The 21,941-nt window shown below is 39.6% G+C and overlaps 2 protein-coding genes across 2 annotated transcripts; one reads left to right on the forward strand and one right to left on the reverse strand.

Moving 5' to 3' along the window:
- Positions 1–246: 246 nt before the first annotated feature.
- Positions 247–6,135, reverse strand: cdk5r1b (cyclin-dependent kinase 5, regulatory subunit 1b (p35)). The gene is made up of 2 exons (XM_036572795.1): positions 5,865–6,135; positions 247–3,508 (listed from the first exon to the last, which is right to left on the reverse strand). The coding sequence occupies exon 2, from the start codon at positions 3,277–3,279 to the stop codon at positions 2,365–2,367; it is 915 nt and encodes a 304-aa protein (XP_036428688.1). The 5' UTR covers positions 3,280–3,508; positions 5,865–6,135; the 3' UTR covers positions 247–2,364.
- Positions 6,136–11,920: 5,785 nt separating this feature from the next.
- On the forward strand, positions 11,921–18,287 carry psmd11b (proteasome 26S subunit, non-ATPase 11b). The gene is made up of 13 exons (XM_036572796.1): positions 11,921–12,046; positions 13,223–13,324; positions 13,482–13,678; positions 13,814–13,871; positions 14,007–14,201; positions 14,410–14,554; positions 15,048–15,108; positions 15,236–15,298; positions 15,395–15,520; positions 15,716–15,751; positions 16,909–16,960; positions 17,095–17,237; positions 17,413–18,287. Exons 1-12 carry the CDS (start codon positions 11,956–11,958, stop codon positions 17,235–17,237), a joined length of 1,269 nt encoding a protein of 422 aa, XP_036428689.1. The 5' UTR covers positions 11,921–11,955; the 3' UTR covers positions 17,413–18,287.
- The last annotated feature ends 3,654 nt before the right edge of the window (positions 18,288–21,941 follow it).

The following is a 21,941-nucleotide window of genomic DNA, read 5'->3' on the forward strand; positions in this document are numbered from 1 at the left end:
ATATCGACCTTCTGTAAACTCCTCGTTTGATGACAATGTAATTACACATACCTAAAATTACAGTGAAATGTTCCTTCTAACCACATCCTTGTCACCCTTGCAGCATCTGACGTCATCACAATCGCAATTATCCAATTTCAGAACAAAAACGTAGGCATTATGCCCACAAAATAGAATCCCAGCCTTGGATAACTGTTTCATTCAGTGACATTTCGGTCCTAAAGCTCCACATGTCAGGTTTTTATTCCAAGCATGGCCTGTCCAGCTAAAATCCTGCTTATCTGGACAGAGGTCGAATAGACTCACCCCACGACCTCATCTCATCCAGTCCACTGCAGGGAACCTTGTTCCTTTAATGTTTGGCTTATGTTGGTAATCGCTCTCACAGGCTGTCATTTTCCACGGTGACATGAAATGACTTAAGACAGAAACAGGCTGCCTGTGAATGATTGCTTTTCTTAGATTGATATGTGGGACATCCCAGCAGTTAAGAACCAGAATGGACCTATGCTGTAGGTCAGAATGCGAATGGTCTCAGGTATTTCTAGCTTAGCCTAAAACCAACAGTCTCTTCCTTGTGTTACTGATGAAGAACCCTTGGCGATGCTCAGATTTGAAATTGATTTTCAACTAAGCTCCCAGATGTAATATCCTTAGCCAAATCCTTCAAATGCATATTTGCATCAACTACAATCTTCATTTCCACCAAAGGTAATCACATTTACCACAAATCATCTACGTCTAAATGCTACACATGAAAGTAGCCATTGTAGCAGGAATTTGTACAATACAACACTACATTTGAAAAAAATGCAAGGGATGTGCTAAGAGAATAAATAAACAGCAATAAATTAGGAGTAGATATTCTTGGTATTAATGAACTGTTTCAAAGAGCAACCTCCTTTGGTGTGTTTCTTAGACCTACATGATTTTCATCAAATGTATGGCACTGTTTTTGTAAAATTACACTGAGCTTAATTATTATTATTATCATTGTTATTATTATTACATTGCCTTTTTTCCTATGGACTTTTGCTCAAACTAGACAGTGACACACTTAAGACAACAAAACAACTAAAGATACTTTGTAAGATCATGGCTCATTGTAGCAAGCATAGCTAAATAAACTAGATTCTTTAAATAGCATTCCCTAAATGCAAATGCGGTTGGTTCTAAAAATTCAATGGAAAGAAGTAAATGAAATATTTTATGCCTTCAAAACACCATACAAATTGCATGGCACACATGCATTCGGTTATACGTCCGAGTAAAAAAGAGTGTGAAACAGGTAAATCAATGGATAAAGCTCCAGAGGTGCACACCCAAGGAGAGTATAATATCCGCTTAATTCTATCCGTAGATGAAAATAAAGTAGGTCCTTCGTTTCTGTGTGCGTTACACCTTTAATCTGTTAAACTGCCCCCGTGCAGTGATGACACTTTCTCAAAAATCATCCAATTGTGGCATCCAGGAACTCTCTACAGACATACATGAATATACATATATATACAGACATCACTGGAGTGCGCCTCGTCCTTCTTGTGGACACACATGTTTAGACATACTGCTACTATAGCCAAAGTGCGTATCATTCAGTGAGCATCCAACAGCATGGCCGCAGTGTAGGAGTGTACGCCCTCTGCCTTTTAATCAAAGTCTCAGTCCTTATTGTCAGCAGAGTCCGACAGAGGCCTATCCTCAAAAGGCAGTGCAGTATCTCCAGTAGTTAGTTCGCTAGCTAGACAGCAGCAGGAGGCCTCTCCACATTCATAGCTGTAAATTGGTGTTCCTACTGATGTTTTCTTGTCGTTTTGTTTTTCCGTATTCGTGACCTTGTTATTTTTTTGTCGGTGATTTGGGATTTTTACCATTTGAGACTTCTTTGGTGCATCCAGGTCTGGCATTTCTGTTGCGAGTGGAAGCCAAGCCAACAGCACTGATCATCATTTATAGTCTTGACCATATACTCTAAAAAATAAAGGTTCCCTAATGGTTTTTGGCCTGGATGAATGGTTTCAAGAGACACCGTTAATTGGTATAGAACCTTTACATTATGTGGAGCTTCTTAAAACATTAAGAAGCATCTCATATACAAAAAATGGTTCTTTAAAGAACCATCCATTAGGGAACTAGAAGTGGATCTTCTCCAGCATTGCTCCCAAAAACCTCCTTTTTGACACCTTTATTTTTAAGAGTGTATGGGTCAATTTGTGTAATAATTTAATACTTACTGAACACCCGTAATACAGAAGTTTCCACTTAAATTTTTGCCTGTTGAGATTTGTCAGTCCAGTCACTTAGAAACCCATTCAAGAATGCCAGACTAGGATGCAGCTCCACTCTAAAACACTCTTCAGCGTTCCCTCACCGGTCCAGCCCAATAAGTAAGCGGCTCCTCTCCTCCTCCTTCTGGCTCTCGTTCTTGAGGTCTGCGAAGACCTGGGTGAAATAGTGGGGATCTGAGTTGATCTGCAGCATCTTGGCACTCATCAGGTTGATTATGGACAGGCAGCGGTCCCAGAAGGTCTCCTTAGAGCTTTCTACAAGGAATGGCTTGAGAGGGTAAGAGATTTCATTGCCCATGTAGGAGTAGGACAAGTAGAGGCAAGTGAGAAGCACTGCCTGCAGCTCATGTTCTGTGGCCACTTCTGAGGAGACTACATCCCGACAGAGCATGTAAACAAACACCACATTGGCTGGAGTGATGAAGCCTTGGTCTTGCCAGCCTTGCAGCAGTAGGGAACGGTCTACACTGCGCAGCCATAACACTGGGTCAGTGGGGGAAAGGTGCTTGAGGCGGTAGCATCTCCGGCACAGGAATTCACCCAGGCAGCGCAGGAGCTCACTGGTTGAGGCTTGGACAATCACCCTCTTGGGTGTCCCAGGTGCCACATTGGAGCTGGAGAGAGGTGCTTTCTTGACAGAGGAGGCCACATTATTAGAGCTTTTGGAGCCTTGGTTTGATGGGCTTGACTGCTCTTGAGTGAATGTGGACAGGTTGGCACAAGACTGTGACTTCTTCAGGTTCTCATTGTTCAGATGGGTGACATTGTTCTGGTAGGTGGTGTTGGGCTGCACCTTCTTAGAGCCCTTTTTCTTGGCCGAAACAGCTACTATCCTTTTCCATGGTAACACACTGATGAGCGAGTGACGCTTCATGTTCTTGTCTTTGGCGTTCTTGCTGTTTTGAACAGCAGTGTAGTGGCCCACCGTGGCTGGGCCATCCTCAAAAAGGGCTGCCTTCCGGTAGCTGGGAGAGAGAGACAGGACGGTTCCCATGGTGCCAGAGGAGAACGGGCAGAGTCTCTAGGTTAGGAGATGACTACAGAATGTGCCTGGAGTTGAGGGTCCTGCCTCACTGCTGCCACAATTGGAGACCCAGAACCAGGCTTAGTGTAAGTTCAGCATCAAAATCTGAATTAGTGATCAGCCTGAAGTAGAATAATGTCTGTGTGGATGCAGGCCAAACAAGTTCCTTCCTTGATCCAGAATTCTATTGCTGCAAGACCTGAAAATGCAACAGAAATTTTATTACTAACAATGGAAATGCCACTTACAATGGAAGAACTGTAGCATTCCTACTGAAAATTTCATGTAGAATACGGTAACTTATACTTTTAACTGAAGACTATAAGATATTGGGCATATTTTAAGATATTAGATGTATTAATTTGCCACAAAAATAATATGGCCTACTTCTGTGACTGCATACAGTTAATTACCGTTGCATTATGAATAATAACATATTATGGTGCCATATTTAGATCAACGAAATATTGGTCTAAACAGAAACCATTTAGCCATTTTCCTAAATACACTATATGTGCATAAGAATCCAGAGACCATTTCTTGTAAGTGTATTGACTTATTTTAAGGTCACTTAAAACAGTGGAAGTAGAATATAAAGCATTGGACCAGGCACTCAAAAACCTGAAATCACCTCAGCTAGAGAGGTATAAAGCCCCCCAGCTTTGGGCTGTGGAGCAGTGGAACTACTTCCTCTGGAACATCATTGAATACCTTTGGAATGAGATGGAGTGGCGTTTTGTTATCCAGAACTAATCATCCAACATCAGTACCTGACCTCATTAATGCTTTTGTGGCTGAAAGCAATCAAATCCTCACAGCAATGTTCCAACATGTAGTGCAAAGCCTTCCCAGAAGAGTAGAGGCTGTTATTACAGCAAAGGGGGGCCAACTCTACATGAATACTCTTTATTTTGGAGGAAATATTGGATGAACATGTGTCTATATACTTTTGGACACGTAGTCTGTGTAATGTAAACCCATTAAAAATGTAAAATTCACATTAAAATGATTTTAATGTAAAGTAAACCAACTAATGAGCTGTAGCAAAATTGTCTAGATAACCAATTAGTAAAATATAAATAGCTGTTCTAAAACATAACATACAAAACTGTCAACATGGCAACACTGTATCACTACCTTACTGCAAATCTGTCCATTTCTAGGTTATTTTGCATTGTCTTTGTTCCACATTGTCTGACAGTCTCACACCATAATAGAGGCGAGTGGTGCTTCTCACATGCAAAAATCCACATATGGATTTCCTTCAGAAATCTTTCTCCAGACCTAATACAGACCTCTAATCCCTGGATGAAATACTGTAGACCCTAAAAATTGTTGCATAAGAGTTCTTTAGTAAAGGCAATGGTCATATATAGAACCATGAACACTCAAAGAACGACTTGAATGCATGTGTTGTTCTTTACATGGTTAAATGGTTCTTCTTTATGATGGAAAATCTGTTGTACGTGGTTCTGTTTTTGTATGGTGCCACAAAGGGTTCTGCTACTGTTACCAGTCATAGAACATACAGTCTAGACTACCCTCTAAAAAGAGTTAAAAAGAGGGTCTTAAATAATTCTTGTCATGGATGGACAGTTCTAATGAAATATTTCAGCATCATAATTATTACCTTTTCATTTAATCGTTACACTTTGAAAAGGTTCTTCACACTCGCACATCACACGAAAATGAGTCCCTAAGAATCAACTAACGAAAGGTTCTTTAAGGCATTAGGGTTCCTGGCATTGCTCCAAAAATCCTTTTCAGCATCTCTTTTTGTATTGTAATAACTGTGTAATTATCTGTCTGTCTGTTGCGTTTAATAAAGCTGTTGTTATGTGTAGGTTTTAATGCAGGGCGTGAATTCTGTATCAATCTACCCTGAACGCTTCACAGTGGAAGCGCAGAATGTAAACACCTGATTCACTCCCGTGAAAAACACAGATACGCTTAAACTACGCAAAGCAGGTACTGATGTTATAGATGTGACAAATAGCTACAATCGATCACGTCTACAGGGCCTAATGTTTCGTGGAAGCATTAAATGATGCTAGTCGATGAGTTATAGCATTTCAGAAATATGTCTACATGCCGCTCCCTGTTTAAGATGGCAGATAATCGTTTTGCTCGAAAATAATGCAGTACGGTGCTGAGGGGCATTATTTCAGTGTTAGCCCCCTTCAGCGTTTGTTTAATCTCTCGCTGCTGCAGTGAAGGATGGAGTGCGCTGCTGTCCAAGGTCCTGAAAATGTGCGCTCATAATACAGTAATATTCGCTGATGGGTGTAGGCCTGTCTAAATCACCGTTCTTGTGTGATTTACTGTTATTTTTCCAGCAGATCGTAACAGTGGACGTAGATAAACAAACATCTGGTTTCAGAGATGCTCCAGTCTCTCATGTTTACATCATCCTCCGCTTAATAGAAGAATAACAAATAAAAATGAAAGTATATCGAGTTCGACTAGACCGTGCCATTAAACTAACCGCCCCTCAAACACAGATCAGGTGTAGGATATTCACGTATTTTGTCCCGAAAGCGGTGAATTGTACTTACTGTATTCTTTCCCCCGCGACGATGTGGCTATGAGGAAAGCAGAGCCGCAGTAATGGCCGTGTCTCTGTATCCTCCGATACGCTGCGCATCAAGGTGACACGAGAGGAGCCACATCAAGGAATGCGATCCAAATAATATGAATGATAAGAATGAAGCGAAAATAACTTCAAACAATAATCCAAGATGGGAGAAAAACAAAGAGAGAACAGGGGAAGATCCGCGCGGCTGTGCAGAGGAGCGTGCCCGCGCTGCTGCGCTGCGCTGATACTGAGTGTGTGTGTGTGTGTGTGTGTGTGTGTGTGTGTGTGTCGTACAGAGATGCTGAGACTGAGAGGCTGGACGGTTCACAGCGGGACAGCGCCGCTCTCTGCTCTGTCCTCACTGCTGTTCACCACAACTCCACCCAAGCGCTCAGCACTGCCGAGGTCTAAACACAACACTTCAGGCCTAAAATCTGACCCTGGTTCTCTCTTAGCCAACAGCGCTATCATTTCGAGAGAAACAGAACATATTACCTAGTAGCTATTAGCCTTATGTGAATGCGCTGGCCAACCGATTTTTTTTTTTAGGGCTATGTTGGAGTTAATGCAAAAGAAATAGCACCGTGTGCGTATATAACCGTTCAAAATGCATTCTGAGGTCAGTATAGGCTAAGAATGATGAAATTTAAAATTTTAAATCAAAATAAAAGCCCATTTCATCAGTTAAAAGAGTTTGATGTGGTATGTAATCACATATAATCTAATGCGTCTAAAAGTATTTTTAAAACGTGGGCTAACTTTGTCTGTTCTAACTCTCAGAAAAAATATTGTGACATCGTAAAAACTTCTTGCAGTATTATGATATGACATTTTATCATATTGCTCGCCGCTGATTTAAATATACATACACCTCTTCAGCCCACAGCAGTTTAGCTCCTTATAATGAAATTATGAGGAGTGTTTCGACCCAGACTCCTTTTTTATTACAGCCAATTAGAACAGAGATCATTGGCACAAAAGCCACAGAAACAGCCTGTTTAAAAGCAATCATGAGTTGGAAAATGGTCATGTAAACATGAGTTATGACTATGGAAAAAAAATAATTATAAGAAAAAATAAAGCAATGGCCTTTAAAACCATATCGATTGTTTAGGATCTGCTCATGTTGTTTTTTTTTCTTTCCCAAGGGACAAGTCAACATTATTGTGGCCAATAAACAAATTAATATTTGACATCTATATGCTGTTGATCATTCAGTGGTGAAGTGGCTATTTTTGCAACACACTGCAATATCCAGAACACACCCCTAGTGTGTACTGCAGGTGGCAGGTGATTGTGGGCCTGAAGAGACCCTCCCACAGGCTCCCATATAAGTGGAGCCACTTCCTTTTCCTCCTATCAAAACAGGAGTGCAGAACGCCAGAGGGCGCCCGCAAGTGAGTCCTCAATAAACAAGAGTGAATGGAGCTAACAACGAAAATTTAAAATAGCTTCTCACCACTTGTTCAGTACCTTCCTTTAATTTCAGAAAATAGAGGGATTCACTAAAAAGCAAAGAAAACTAAACTGTATATTTTTTTTATTTTTTTTTACAGCGAACATTTTCTTGGCAGTAGGATGATTAGCATTATTGCTACTGAGTGCTGATTGATTAGTATATTACTGGTACTGACTGCTGATTGGCTAGCATTACTGCTACTGAGTGCTGATTGGCTAGCATTACTGCTACTGAGTGCTGTTTGGCTAACATTACTGCTACTTGGTTGGTGCTGATTGGTCGGCTGAGTGAAGTGGTTAGTGCTCACTGATGTCATGAAAGTACATTAGGCACTGTCTTAAACTCCTATAACTGGAATTCAAAGGCGCTCAAAAATATAAAAGCAATGTTTTATGCCATTCTGTGTTCAGGAAACAAATTTTTAATTTGTTAAAGCATTTACAAATTGTGATTTTGCTCAAATGCTCCATATTAACCCAATCATTTCACACTTGTTTGGGAGTGCCCTCTAGCGTTGACAAGCCCAGAAGACCTTATTGAGTGGCAGTTCTCCTCACTACACATTGTCTGACGGCAGTCATTGGTGTAAAAGGCATAACGGTGTGCAAATAGCGAAACCAGAGTCTCTGAATGAGTAAAGGGGAGAAAATGGAGGAAATACCTGAGTAAACTGAACAAACTGCTGTTTTGTGAACTATAATACACTCCTGTACTGTTTTTCATCTTCAACATGTTTTCTACCACAAGTAACAGCAAGATGCAGTTGCAACAGTTGGGGTTAATTTACAGTACTGTCATTTTAAGTATTCAATTGCAGTAATGAGCAAAATTCTATGCAAATGGTCCATAGGTTTATTTTAAAAATCACACTCAATAGAATACATACAAAAACACAAATAAACAAGCCATAGTGCTTTTATGTATGTCACTGTGTTATCTATTTCCAGCCATAGTTAATCTAATAAATTCTTTATTATATTATATCAGATGTGCTGCTGAGGAATGGAACAAATCCACTCTTAAAGCTTAGATAAATTGTTTTAAACTGTGCAAATATGGCTGCCTAATACTTTTGCACAGGACTATATAAAATATTTTACTATTGCAGTAAATGTATGAGTAAAGGAATCTACTTTTAGTTACTATTTTTTGTGCCTAAAATGATTTACAACAGTCGCCTCCTTTTGTTAATGCTAGTTTAGCTAGCTATTGTTAGCTAGCCAGTTTGTCAGTTAACTAGCGAATGTACTTACAAATGGCTTAGATTCATGGGTAATACATTAGCATTTTAGTTTTGCTGTAACAGAATTAATTTTCACAATTGGCTATAGAAATACAATAATAAAAATAGCAAGACTGCAGGGTGGTTAACCATCAATTAGTGTTATCGAGTGTGTTAATGCACTATTTTCTCCTCTCACTATCTCTACTGTATCTGTGCTGTACTGTAACGTTATCTGATTTGGCCAAAAAGCCACTGAGCTGAGCTGTGCAATCCGGTGGCCTCTGATCAGGGAGATGTTCATTATTGTGCCAAGGCTATACGGCGATCCAGGCCTGAACTCTTTACTGAAATTGAATGTAAGTGTATCATTCTGCACTCCAGGTGCCTTTTTTGTCACTCAAGCTATATGAAATTTCTCTTGTTTATGAACACAACATGGACTTTGCTCTGCCAGTTTCACCGCCACCTAATTCAGAGTATCTTTACAAATCATTTTTCATGCTATGATATTGAGGTTGTTTGTGTTTAACAAACAGAAATCAAACAAGGATGCAGTGTCATTCCTGTGAAACACTACTCTATAAAAGGCCCTAAATGCATCCCCCATAAATATGCCAACACAGCACCCAATGCTGTTGCCATTGCAGTATAACAACAATACTGGAAACCATATTTACTTATATGGCAAATGTCCACTTGTTCAGAGTAATAGTACTGCAGTTGGACTGTGGATGTGGCTCCATCAAATGCGCTCTGTGCTGGCATAGTAATGGAATGTGTGTTCTGGGCCTTTTATTTTACATGCTTTGTGACTGTAAAGCACTTTTTTCAGGTAAGATGACTCCATCTTTTCAGTGTAGTCTTACACCTGTTTCTGTTGTGGTCTGAGATACTCAGATACTCAATCCTGTGACGTATTTTGTGGGCAGCCAGAGATTTGTAAAACAATAGCAAGTCACTGGGCCAATCCAAGGTAGGGTCATTCAATAAGTAATGTAGTCATACATTCTTATATGATACTGTCACTTGAGTCATTAGAGCTATCATAATTCTTCTGTTAAATTGTGTATAATTTTTGTTTTCTAATTAGGAATTGGTTCTGGAAATATTACTCTAGCTAATAGACACCTTCTATTGTGCAGAGGTGAGTTTTCCACCATACACCATTAAGTCATATGTGTGATTATATAAGACTGTGGCTCTCAATCTTGGTCTGAGAGCCTTACTAGCCTGCTCGTTTTAGTGTTTTCCTGCTCAGGAAAGGTTTGTTAATACAGTGATTCGTTGATTTGGATGTGTTGGAGCATGTATAGCACTAAAACACACAGGACAAGGGGCTGTAGGTGCCTAGTGAAGAATCACTGATGTAAGGTACAGCACCATTCGACAGTGTAAGGTTAGCAATGTTGTTCATCTGTGAGTTGTATCATAATATTAATCCATCGATTGTGTTTTTTCTCGTAATTCAGAGCATTTTTCCTCATCTGTGAAAAAGGTAGCCTCTGGAACTGTCTTACTTTATGTTATTAATGATATTAATATGCAGGCATCACAATGAATACATAGACTTCTTCTATACCCTATTACTACAAAACATCTCTCTCATTTGTCAGTGTGTTACTGCTTAGCAAGATAATGTTAAAGCTAATGATACCACAAAGGTATCCAAGATTATTAAAGGGGAAAAGTATGAAAGTACAAGTGTAAAAATATTATTTGACCCTGTATATTGGCCCATATTTTTCAAGCATTTTAAAGTAAGAACAGTGATCTGAGATCAGGTGTCATCAGTTTTTGTAATTCTATTCAGTGTTATATAAAAGCAGTAAGCTTACCACTGATCAGCATTCTGACACTGAGAAGTTTGATAAATATGGGCCATTGTCTGCATATTGTCTGTATATGTATGTGCTTAGTGTGGGTACACAAGGACACTTGATGTACTTCAAAGACGGTTTGAACCACCTTCAAGTCTGGTCCTATCATGCTTTTAAATGACTGAAGCCCAGGAACTTTCTCTAAAATGTCAATTTTACTACATTGCTGTTTTCAGGATGCTTTGTAGCAGTGTAGTCATCAATTTAGGACATCTGAGGCACATTCATAAATAAAATGGTGTTAAACTAGAGATTCATGGCACTACAGAATTGTATTTTTTTTTCTCTCCTGGATCATTTAGGTTGGATTATTAATAGGTGAGTTGAAGGTCATGAGAACAAGTACAAAACTGCTGTAATGCTTTTAGACACATTGTTCAATAATAATGTTTTTAGTAGATGATAGAGTCTAAAATAAGGCCTCACAGCAAGAAGGGCCTTTGTTCGATTCCCAGCTGGGTGACCAGGGTCCTTTCTGTGTGGAGTTTGCATGTTCTCCCTGTGTCTGCGTGGATTTCCTCTGTGTACTCCAGTCCTCCCATCGTCCAAAGACATGCAGTCAGGCCAATTGGACACACTAAATTGCCCCTAGGCGTGAGTGTGTGTGTGTGTGAATGTATATGTCTGTCTGTCTGTCTGTCTGCCCTGCGATGGACTGGCGACCAGTCCAGGGTGTATCCTGCCTTCCGCCCAGTGACCGCTGGGATAGGTTCCAGCTCCCAGAAGGATAAGCGGCTTAGAAAATGTATATGTGTGTGTGGGTGTGGGATTTAAATATTTCATTAACTGGTGAATGACTGTGTCAAACCAGGGACACTGCAGTACTGAGGCAAAAGAGGTTCACTTTAAGCATGCCAGTTTTTAATATCAAGCTTGTCATTTTATAGGCATACCTAAATACTTGCACAGAGGAACTATGTCTAACCTCTCACTGGCATGTTTTACATAAATTTTGAATACATGCTTGCATTTGCAGACTGATCATATTAAACATTATTTGACATTTTTGATTGAAAAGATCACACATGTCCAGACTGTGCTTTAAACTTAAAGACAGCATTCACTAATGTGTTTTAAGTTTGTAATAATAAGTGGTGATGATGCACAGTACTTCAAAAAGACTGTCCAGATTTTTAAATGTTAAATTGATAATAACATTTTGTGGCATATTAGGTTTAATATAAATATAGAAGAGCCTGAGTTTCTAGCCACTGCTGGTCATAAATTTTTGTTCTCAAGGAGGTTTTCTCTGATGTAGGATCAATTTGTGGATTGAGTTTGTTTATAATTAATATAATACTGTTATATCAGTGTTTCCTAATCCTGTAGCACCGCATAACTTCAACTATTCCCTGCCTTGCCACACTTATCCGCACTACAATACCCAGAACACGCCTGTAGTGTGCACGGCACTACGATGCCCAGAATGCCCTGCACCGATCTGCCCTTGCTTACGTATTTGTGGTGCAGTTCGCGGGTGGTTGTGGGTCTGTAGGTTTGAATAGGGAAGATGGCAGCCGCGGCGGTGGTGGAGTTTCAGAGAGCTCAGTCTCTTATCAGTACGGACCGAAACGCTTCTATCGACATTTTACATTCAATAGGTAAGACGCGTTAAGCGGGTTTTGGTTATTTTATTGCTTTAGTTTGCTCTTACACTAACTTTGGTGAGGCTGTCTGTTGTCAGTGCTCAGCCGGCTGCTGCGGTGCTGCTGACTCACTGCACTGTCAGTCAGTGTGGAGCTCATAGGGCTGCAGCTAATAGCTAATGTGGTTAGCTCGTTGTAGCTCACCGGCTATCGGGGTATTGAATTGTAGCTAAGCTAGCTGGCCCTGTGGTATGAATATGAGCTAACGTTAGCTAACGTAATTAATTTCCAGATTTCATTTTGAAATGAGTTGCTTATCGTTAGCCAGAGTTAATGAATGGTCTGATATCTACAATTGAGGATTATCTCGCAATACAAGTTAGCTAGCTAGCTGACTAACTTAGTTACTTATCCAGGTAAAATAACAGCAGTCTATAAACTTATCATATCTTACTTTATTGTCTTATTCTGGGTTAGCCATGCTAGCATTCTACCATTTTAAGTTATGTCAAATGACCAGCCAAGCTACAGGAAAACTGGATAGCGCGATTAGTCATTCCCATTAGTCAGCGATTTAGCTAACGCTAGCTACTTGCTAAGCTCAGTTTTGATCGCCCCTCTTTCAGTTTATCGTTATCGTTGCTGTTAGGTAAATTACTAGGTTAGGTTAGTTATTTGGGAAAACAGAAGTTTTATACTGCTATTCAATAGTTTAGCTGGTTAGCGAGCAGTTCTCTCAGACTTAATGCTGCTTCCATTATGGCTTGCTAACTATCTAACGCTAGTTGACTGACTTTGTAAAGTGTTTGTTGACCACAGCCGGACTGTTTCTGTTGGACGGTCTGTCACGCTTGTAGCTGTCAAGAGTCACTGCTTTCTTATTAACTTGAGAACAGCTACTCCTAAAATTATTAGCTGTGTATATACGATGTAGCTAGTAATATTTGGCGTCTTGTTTCATGCAACATTTCTGTAATAAAAAATAATTATAACTATATATTTCACCTCTTCTTAAGTCGGTTTCACTACGTTGATCATTCACCTTGTGATAATCAGGCTTTCCAAACCATTGAGATTTTCTAGTTGTAGTTCTACTTGTTTTTCCTAACAGTGATGTCATATTCCTTTTGGTAGGTGATATGTAGTGTGTTATCTGCTGAAGCACTCTGTGTTCTCACTGTGTTTCTTCAGTCAGGCGAGATGTTCAGCAGGATGATGAAGAGGCAGTGCGTATCAAAGAACAGAGCATCCTGGAACTTGGCACTCTACTGGCTAAGACAGGACAAGCCGCAGGTAAGATTCTTTATTTTGTGTTTAAAAATGATACAACTCCCTCAGGAGAGTTTGGAGAGCTGCAGTCATGAAGCTAATTAGTGATAGTTTTTGAAGTGTTAATGTAAGGACTGTTTGTTTTGGTAATTGATATAATCTCTCACTGTTTCATACATAGAGCTTGGAGGACTCCTGAAGTTTGTTAGGCCTTTTCTGATCTCCATAAGCAAGGCTAAGGCAGCACGACTGGTGCGCTCTCTGCTGGATCTCTTCTTGGACATGGAAGCAGCTACAGGCCAAGAGGTAGAACTGTGTCTGGAGTGCATTGAGTGGGCCAAAGCTGAAAAGAGGACGTTTCTCAGACAGGCCTTGGAGGTACATATATACCTTACAGTACAACATTGCACATATAGAGTAGCTGATGTTTAGGTTGACTGCATGAATTAACGGTTTTGATAGGTCAGTAGGAAACAAATGTGCAGGGTGTAACAGTTCCCTTTTGTCCAACAGGCTCGTTTGATCTCACTGTATTTTGACACCAAAAGGTACCAGGAGGCCTTACAGTTGGGTGAGTTGTTTAATGGAATCTTCAGGATGACAAAAAGACCCAGTCTTATTATATTAGGCAACATTGTATAGAATTTGTGGTTCAGTTACATATCAGAATTTCTTAGATAAGCTGCTAAGCCTGGTTGTACTGCAGGCTCCCAGTTACTGCAAGAGCTGAAGAAGATGGATGACAAAGCTTTATTGGTGGAGGTCCAGCTGCTTGAGAGTAAAACCTATCATGCACTCAGCAACCTGCCCAAGGCCAGGGCTGCCCTTACCTCTGCCAGGACCACAGCCAATGCCATTTACTGTCCACCCAAACTTCAAGCAGCCCTGGACATGCAATCAGGCAAGTCTAATGTGTACTAAACAAGTTTTGAACTTTCCAGTGTCAGTTTTGTGCATGCAGCATTCCTAGCAGTCTATATATACACCTGAGGTTCTAAAAGCCCCACTTAAGATTCTGTTAATGAACACATATCAGAGTTAAAGCTCATCTGCACTAAATATATGCTGCCTGTATATAACTGTGCAGTTGTTTAATGTTTTTATTGTAGGCATCATCCATGCGGCTGAGGAGAAAGATTGGAAGACAGCCTATTCTTACTTCTTTGAGGCATTTGAGGGCTATGACTCCATCGACAGCCCCAGGGCTATCACTGCACTGAAATATATGCTTCTCTGCAAGATCATGCTCAACTTGTAAGTGAAAAAGCAGTTTGTAGTTTTACTCATGCCTGTGTAGGAGGCCCTTGTAAGAGTGTGAATTGTACATGTTGTCCTGTCTTGAATTATGTAAGGCTGCATTGGAGAGTATATGCATTTTGGCAGAAGTAATGCAGTAGTACAGTTAAACTGGCCTGGGCTTTGTGACTCAAACAGATTTCAATAGTAAAGGCTTAGGAACATTACACTGGAAGTTTTCTGGCTGTGATTGTGGGACAAAATAAGGTATTTGTATAATAGGAGAAGCTAATATGAGAATTTGAGAAGCTTGTGCATAAAGCCAAAATATTTATTTTTGGTCAGGTTAAAATACTTTGACTTGAGCTTACTAAGATAGCAGCTACTGGAAGTCAACAGAGGATACCAGTCATAGCTTATGCTATTAGTGCATGCACTAAGATCATTCACCAGTGCCCCTGCTTGTTTTCTTATGTGAAATCTCATTTTATTTTAATTATTGTTTTGCCAGGCCTGAAGAAGTACAAGCCTTGATCAGTGGCAAACTAGCTTTACGGTACGCTGGGAGACAAGTAAGTACTCTTCTTTAATTTGTGGATGATTTTGTGGGATTGATTATAGATAGTTCTCATGTACACAAACTAAGTGATTCTTCTATTCTCCCTGATTCTTCTGTTCTTCTCTCCAAATCTGTAACAGACAGATGCACTGAAGTGTGTAGCACAAGCCAGCAAGAACAGATCGTTAGCAGACTTTGAAAAGGTGAGACAGACTTGCTGATATTTTTGTAGATGAGTCTACATTTTCGACATCTGTTGCTTATCTGCCCATATTTCTTGTGCATGCTCACACACAAAGGCGCTGACGGAGTACACAAAAGAACTGAGGGATGACCCCATCATCAACACACACCTGGCCAAGCTCTATGACAACCTGTTGGAACAGAACCTTATCCGCGTCATTGAGCCTTTCTCCAGAGTACAGGTAGAGTACGCATTCTAAAATTCCATATCAACTATAACCAAATACTGTGTAAGCACATTTTTTAGGTTTAATCAGAGTCTAGAAAACTGCTGTCTGTAGATTATCTTTGATAGCTTGTATTTTGCTGCAGGTGTCAGAACATACCTGTTTTGTGTTTTCATTGATGTCTGTAACAGTCTGTAATTTGTCTTCTAGATAACACACATATCTGGTCTCATCAAACTGTCAAAGGTAAGAAGCCATATGTTATGTAACAAGGTAAATTTGGTTGTATTTTTCATAATTGACTAATCAACCTTCATTGCATAAACATCAGATGCATGTCTAAGTCAGAATCGGCCTCTTAGTTGTACCTGTAGACATGGATGTAACCTCGCTTTTTGAAAATACTGGGGAGACTTGAAAAACTTGATTAGGCTACACATTCAATTCTCAGCCCATCGTTGTAGAAACCTCCAACCGTTACTATTCCCCCTTTTTTTTTATTTTTTTATTTTTTTATTTTTTTGTATGATAAACAGCAGGCAGTAAACACATTCGGGTCTTTGCTTTAAATAATGCCACAATTTTACAACAGACAGTCGAGAGAGCCTGATTATGTTTATTACTGGACACTGTTAATATTGGCCAGCGTTCCTGTGTCCTTTGTTTAGTAACAAGAATCTCTCAGTACGTTTTGGTACACATTCAAAGATCTACAGTGCTCTCTAGAAATTACGAGTGTATAGTTGTAAATTGTAGTGCTCTTGTTTGTGTTTAATTCCATTTTACATTTTGGACACTGTGTGGTAGTCAGGTTTTTCATAACGGTGTCGTAAAACATAGTTAGATCTATTTTGGTCACAACTCTGATTTTATGGACAAATTTAAATGGTTTGAAATGCCAGGACCACACTGTAGGATGATCAAGGTGATTTGAGAAACTGATTTGTCCCTCCTGACGCAAACGGTGTACCAATTTCAGGTTGATCTTAAATGATCATATTCCCAGATTATCGCGTGTGCGTTTGCGCGTATTACTTACATTCCACTAGTGCCGACCCCGATTTGTTAAACACGTTCAAACCTATGGTGTGGGGTGGAGGACGCTGTCTGTCATATGTAAAACAATGTTGACGTCATGCATCAAAGACCAGCCATTGAGAAAGGTGCTTAATGGAGAGCTGGAGCTAGAGAAAAGGATAAAAATATTTCAGTTTAATCAACACTGTTAAACATTAAAGCTTTTCTTTCACTTTTATGCTCAGTTTTTTTTTAAGTCAGAGAAATGTCATTATGTGAGGGTCTCTCTCAATTTTGATGTTGTTGAGGGTCTTAAAATCCTGAAGTTTGGGCCAGGCGGAATCAAACAAATCTGCCAAACAATTTTTTTTTGTTTTGGCTTACAGGGTGATGTTGAGAGAAAGCTGTCACAAATGATCCTGGACAAGAAATTTCATGGTATGTCACATCAGTTTGCTTATTGCTGTTTTGACAGTGCTTGCATATTTTCACCACCTTTTAACCGGGATATGTGCTGAGTGTTGGCCTCATTGCTTCCCTCTAATGTTCTGTGAATATTTTTTTTTTCCTAGGCATCCTTGACCAGGGTGAGGGAGTCCTGATCATATTTGAAGAGCCCCCTGTAGACAAGACTTATGAGGCAGCCCTCGAAACCATTCAGAACATGAGCAAAGTTGTGGATTCACTGTACAACAAAGCTAAGAAGTTGACATAGGTAAGTGCTAACACTAAGTATTCATTCATATGCTAATCATACATTAAGTTTAGAACCATGTATAAAAAAAAGTTAAGCAGTTAATTTAAAGGGCCTGAATCATTTTAAATATGATGATTCTTCCCTTTTTCTTTATGCTTGGTATGCACTGAACTGAAACTTGTCTCTCCAACAGAAAAACGCAAAAGGATGCTGCTCTGCAGAGTGGATGTGTGTGCGTGTGTGTGTATGTCTGCATGCGTGTGTGGCCAACATGTGGAGCCTTTTGTCAAGGCGAGAAGGGACAGTAGAGTAAGACTCACAAACTGCAATGGGATTCACTTGCTCCCCACCTGAGAGTTTTTAACTCATCTTTCAATGGACAATTTCATCCTTCTCTAATTATGATGTTTATTTTTCCCCCGGTGTATCTGTCATCGGCCAGTATGGCCATCAGGGAATATTGTACAACTACAATAAAATCTTAAAGTCATCACATAGACATGTATAACTCTTTTTACAGTTCAAGTAACAACCTCCTGTGGTGCAATACTGCTTCAAGTCCCTATTATTTTGGGGTCACAAGGAACTGTGGATAACTGTTTGTCTTCATTAGTTCTAGTCTCATGAAAGCACATTATTCTGTCTGCAGCAAGTAAGAAGTGTCGTAACGAGGCATGTTAAGGCAGTTCAGATGGTTCTGTAGCGAGCACAGTTGCCAGCAATCAGACCAATCATGGTTATTTTTCAGATTTTTTCAAGTTCAAAGTATTGCGTTTGATGTACAGTTTACTCTGGCAGTATACTCTTTGATTCTACACATTGCAGTTCATTTTCTTTAACTCCTAAATGTTTGTTGTATTAAAAAGCCCATAAATTTCTCTTCTCATGAAAGTACTTATGAATAACTTCTTTTCTAACTATTTCAAATGCTAATGTTTAACTGCAGTACAAATAAATTTCTTTACTTGTTTTGTTCAGTTGGACTAAACAGCCATTTTATAATAGCTGGTTCTAGCACAGTATACGAGCTGTATACTTCTGATTAAAGTAGCCAGTGTGACTTCCAAAGGACTCCAACCATTTATTTCCTTAGAATCTTATTTTTAATGTGTTAAAATACAGTTTTCTATTCTAAGTTGTACTGTTTGTGGTCCATGCTTAGAAATGTTGTGGGAAGGATACAGGTGTGCCGTACTGTTTTACTAAGTTTTATTCTTGTTTAGGTTGAGTGATTTTGCATGTTTTTGTGACTGATTTGGCCATTTTATCCCTTGGGAAGTTCATTCTTGCTTTTGTTCCTGAGTTGGTAAGGTGGAAACAAGTCCTTGTAAATGTCCTTGAATGCAAACTATCAGAAATGCAAACAACTGCACTTCACTTTCACTTCTAAGCAAGTTTGAAAAAAACTGTTTTGCTCACACTTGCTCACTCTCCCTTGGGATGCATTTATTTCTGTTACGGAGTATGAGGTTGATGAATAGAACACACAGTTATTGCTGTGTGTTGGGAAATACTCTCTGACAAGGCCTTTGCTTCTGCACCAGATAATATTTGGCAGGTGATATTTTATCTAAAGGTCTTTTACATCATAGCTTAGAGAGAACTGTGGCCATAAAATAACATTGTGTTTCTAATATGCAGAATGAGATGCCTGGAGCAAGTGAGGTCAGATCATCAGTAGAGCTGATCCTTTTTAACACGGTTGCATACAAAACCCTGTGTAAGCACTCTTTAAATTAACAAGGTGCCATTTTCCCCTCCTGTGACGGATCCGTATCAGATTTCCCAAACCAAAAGTGTTGCCATGTGTATTTCAATCACATCAGTATTAAATGTACAAAAGGTTCTTGTTGACCTACAATTATAGCGTTTATCTGATGTTCAGATGACTTCAAATAAAGCTTTTCTGTCAGTTTTGTGCCACTGTTCAATCAAATAGCTTACAAATCATACAAAATAGAGCTCAAAAACCATTAACGTGAAATTGTGACTTGAACATAGAAGAAAAGAATCTGGAGAAAAGAATTCCAGAATCCGGAACTGTGATTAGCTTTTAACCTGAAGGTTGAGTGCAAATCAAACAAAATTTGATACTGTGTGGCTTGACATTGCTGATGCGTCACATCTTGTGCACTCAGCGTGTAGCTCAGACAGTGGTATTATTATTTATCATTAAGTGCTACCGTGTTGGTTCTGACATCTGGTGAACACGTATAATGCTTCTACAGAATATCCGTTTTTTTGTTTCGGTCTTTGGGCTTCTTAGTGGATTTTTTGTGAGTCCCCTGATTATCTCCATCTGACTTGTTGCTGGCCTTCCTCTTCCTCTTTTACCTTCACCAGTTCCAAGCATAATTGTTGCTTCCAATTAATTGTTTTTTTCTCAAAATGTATACAAAATAAGCTTCAGTTTGGTTATCTGGGCTTCGAGTGTGAGGTGAGGCTTGATTTAGTCAAGGATCAATTTATTTATTTCTTTGCCATCCAAGATATTCTGGAAAGTATATGCCAGTACTAAAGTTCAACGGCATTATTTTTTCTTTTTTGCTTTTTTATTATCCTGCTTTCACGTCCATAGAACCACAGAGAAGACTTGCTTGGATGTTTTTGATCATCATTTGTAGAGATACATTTTTACATTTAAGAACCTTTTGTTAATAATTGATTCAAGTAGGCAAAAGCTGTCCACCACTTCTATATCTTTCCCATCAATGATGGATAGCAGTCTTTCCCATTGTCATAACGTCTGTTTTCTTCAAATTAAGCCCACCTTTTCGTGCCTTTTTTTAATTTTCCTTATTGGGCCTTCAAATCTTTTTGATTTTCTGCTGAGTGTCCTGTCATCTGCATATCAAAGGTTACTGATGTTTTTTTCCACCAGTCTTGAATCTTCTGTCATCTTTCTCCAGTCTTGCTTCTCCTATGTGTTTGGCAGGTTAAACAAGTATGGTGACTAGATCCTTTCCTAGATCGTGTGGAACCGTTCTGTTTGTCTATTGTGGCTTTTTGGTCTGTGTAGAGGTTCCTTATTAGAACAGTGAGATGCTCTGCTGTATCCATTTTTCTGAGTACATTCTATAATTGTATGTGCTTGACACAACTCATCAAAGGCTGTTCTATAGTCGATGTTGACTTCTTTCTTGAATTTCTTGACTTATAGTTGTCCATCATACATCGACAATGATACACTATATGGACAAAAGTATTGGGACACACCTCTTAATCATTGAATTGAGGTGTTTCATTCAGTCCCATTACCACAGGTGCACCTAGCTATGCAGTCTCCCTTTACAGACATTTGTGAAAGAATGGGTCGTTCTAAAGAGCAATTTCTTCCCTTCTAGATATTCCATGATCAGCTGTGAGTGGTATTGTTGAAAAGTGTAATCGATTAGGGACCACAGCAACTCAGCCACGAAGCGGCAGACCATGTGAAGTTACAGAGTGGGGTCGCCAAGTGCTGAGGAGCATAGTTCATAAAAGTCGCCAACGTTCTGCTGACTCCTAACTGTATGGTTCCTAACCTTTTCTGGCATCGACATTAGCACAGAAACTGAGCCTGAAGCTTCATGGCATGGCTTTCCATGGTGGAGCAGCTGCATGCAAGCCTTACATCACCAAGCACAGTGCCAAGTGTCGGAGGGAGTGGTGTAAAGCACGCTGCCACTGGCCTCTGGAGCAGTGTAAATGCATTCTGTGCAGTGACGAATCACACTTCTCTATCTGGCAGTCTGATGGATGAATCTGGGTTTGGTGAATGCCAGGAGAACGTTACTTGCCTGACTGCATTGTGCCAACTGTAAAGTTTGGTGGAGGAGGGATGATGCTATGGAGTTCTTTTTAAGGGTTTGGCCTAGGACCCTTAGTTCCAGTGAAGGAAAATCTTAGTGCTTCGGCAAACCAAGACGTTTTGGACAATTCTATGCTTTCAACTTTGTGAGAACAGTTTGGGGAAGACCCTTTTCCAGCATGACTGTGGCCTAGTGTACAAAGCAAGGTCCATAAAGGCATGGCTGGGTGAGTTTGGTGTGGAAGAACTTGACTGGCCTGCGCAGAGCCCTGACCTCATGATCGCGAGACAGGCCCACTATATAAGAACTGTGGCCATACAATAACAATGATAATAATAATAATAATAATAATAATAATTATTATTATTATTATTATTATTATACTTGTTATTATTATTTTAATTGTTATTATAACATTATGCGTGTGTAATATGCAGAATGAGATGCCTGGAGCAAGTTAGGTCAGATCATCAGTAGAGCTGATCCTTTTTACAAAGTTGCATACAAAACCCTGTGTAAGCACTCTTAAATTTCACAATCTGGAACTGTGACTGAATAGCTTTTAACCTGAAAGTTAGCAGTTCAACTTGCTGTAGTGTACGACTGAAGTTTCTGAGAGTGCATATCAAACAAAACCTCAACCCCATCGAACATCTTTGGAATGAACTAGAACAGAGATTGTGAGCCAGGCCCGTTCGTCCAGCATTGGTGGCCTACTAATATACAAAAATTGACAAAATCTTGTAGAAAGCTTCCTAGAAGAGTGGAAGCTGTTATTGCTGCAAAGGGGAGACAAACTCCATATTAATGCCCATGGATTTAGAATGGGATGTTATAGAGGCTCCCAGTACTTTTCTCCAGTCAGTGAATCTTTTGTCCTTCTGTCTTGTACAAAAAGAAAATAGAAAAAGCTGTGGAGCTGAAGAATATA

Source organism: Colossoma macropomum, unplaced genomic scaffold (assembly GCF_904425465.1).
Source record: "Colossoma macropomum unplaced genomic scaffold, Colossoma_macropomum, whole genome shotgun sequence".
NCBI lineage: Eukaryota > Metazoa > Chordata > Actinopteri > Characiformes > Serrasalmidae > Colossoma > Colossoma macropomum.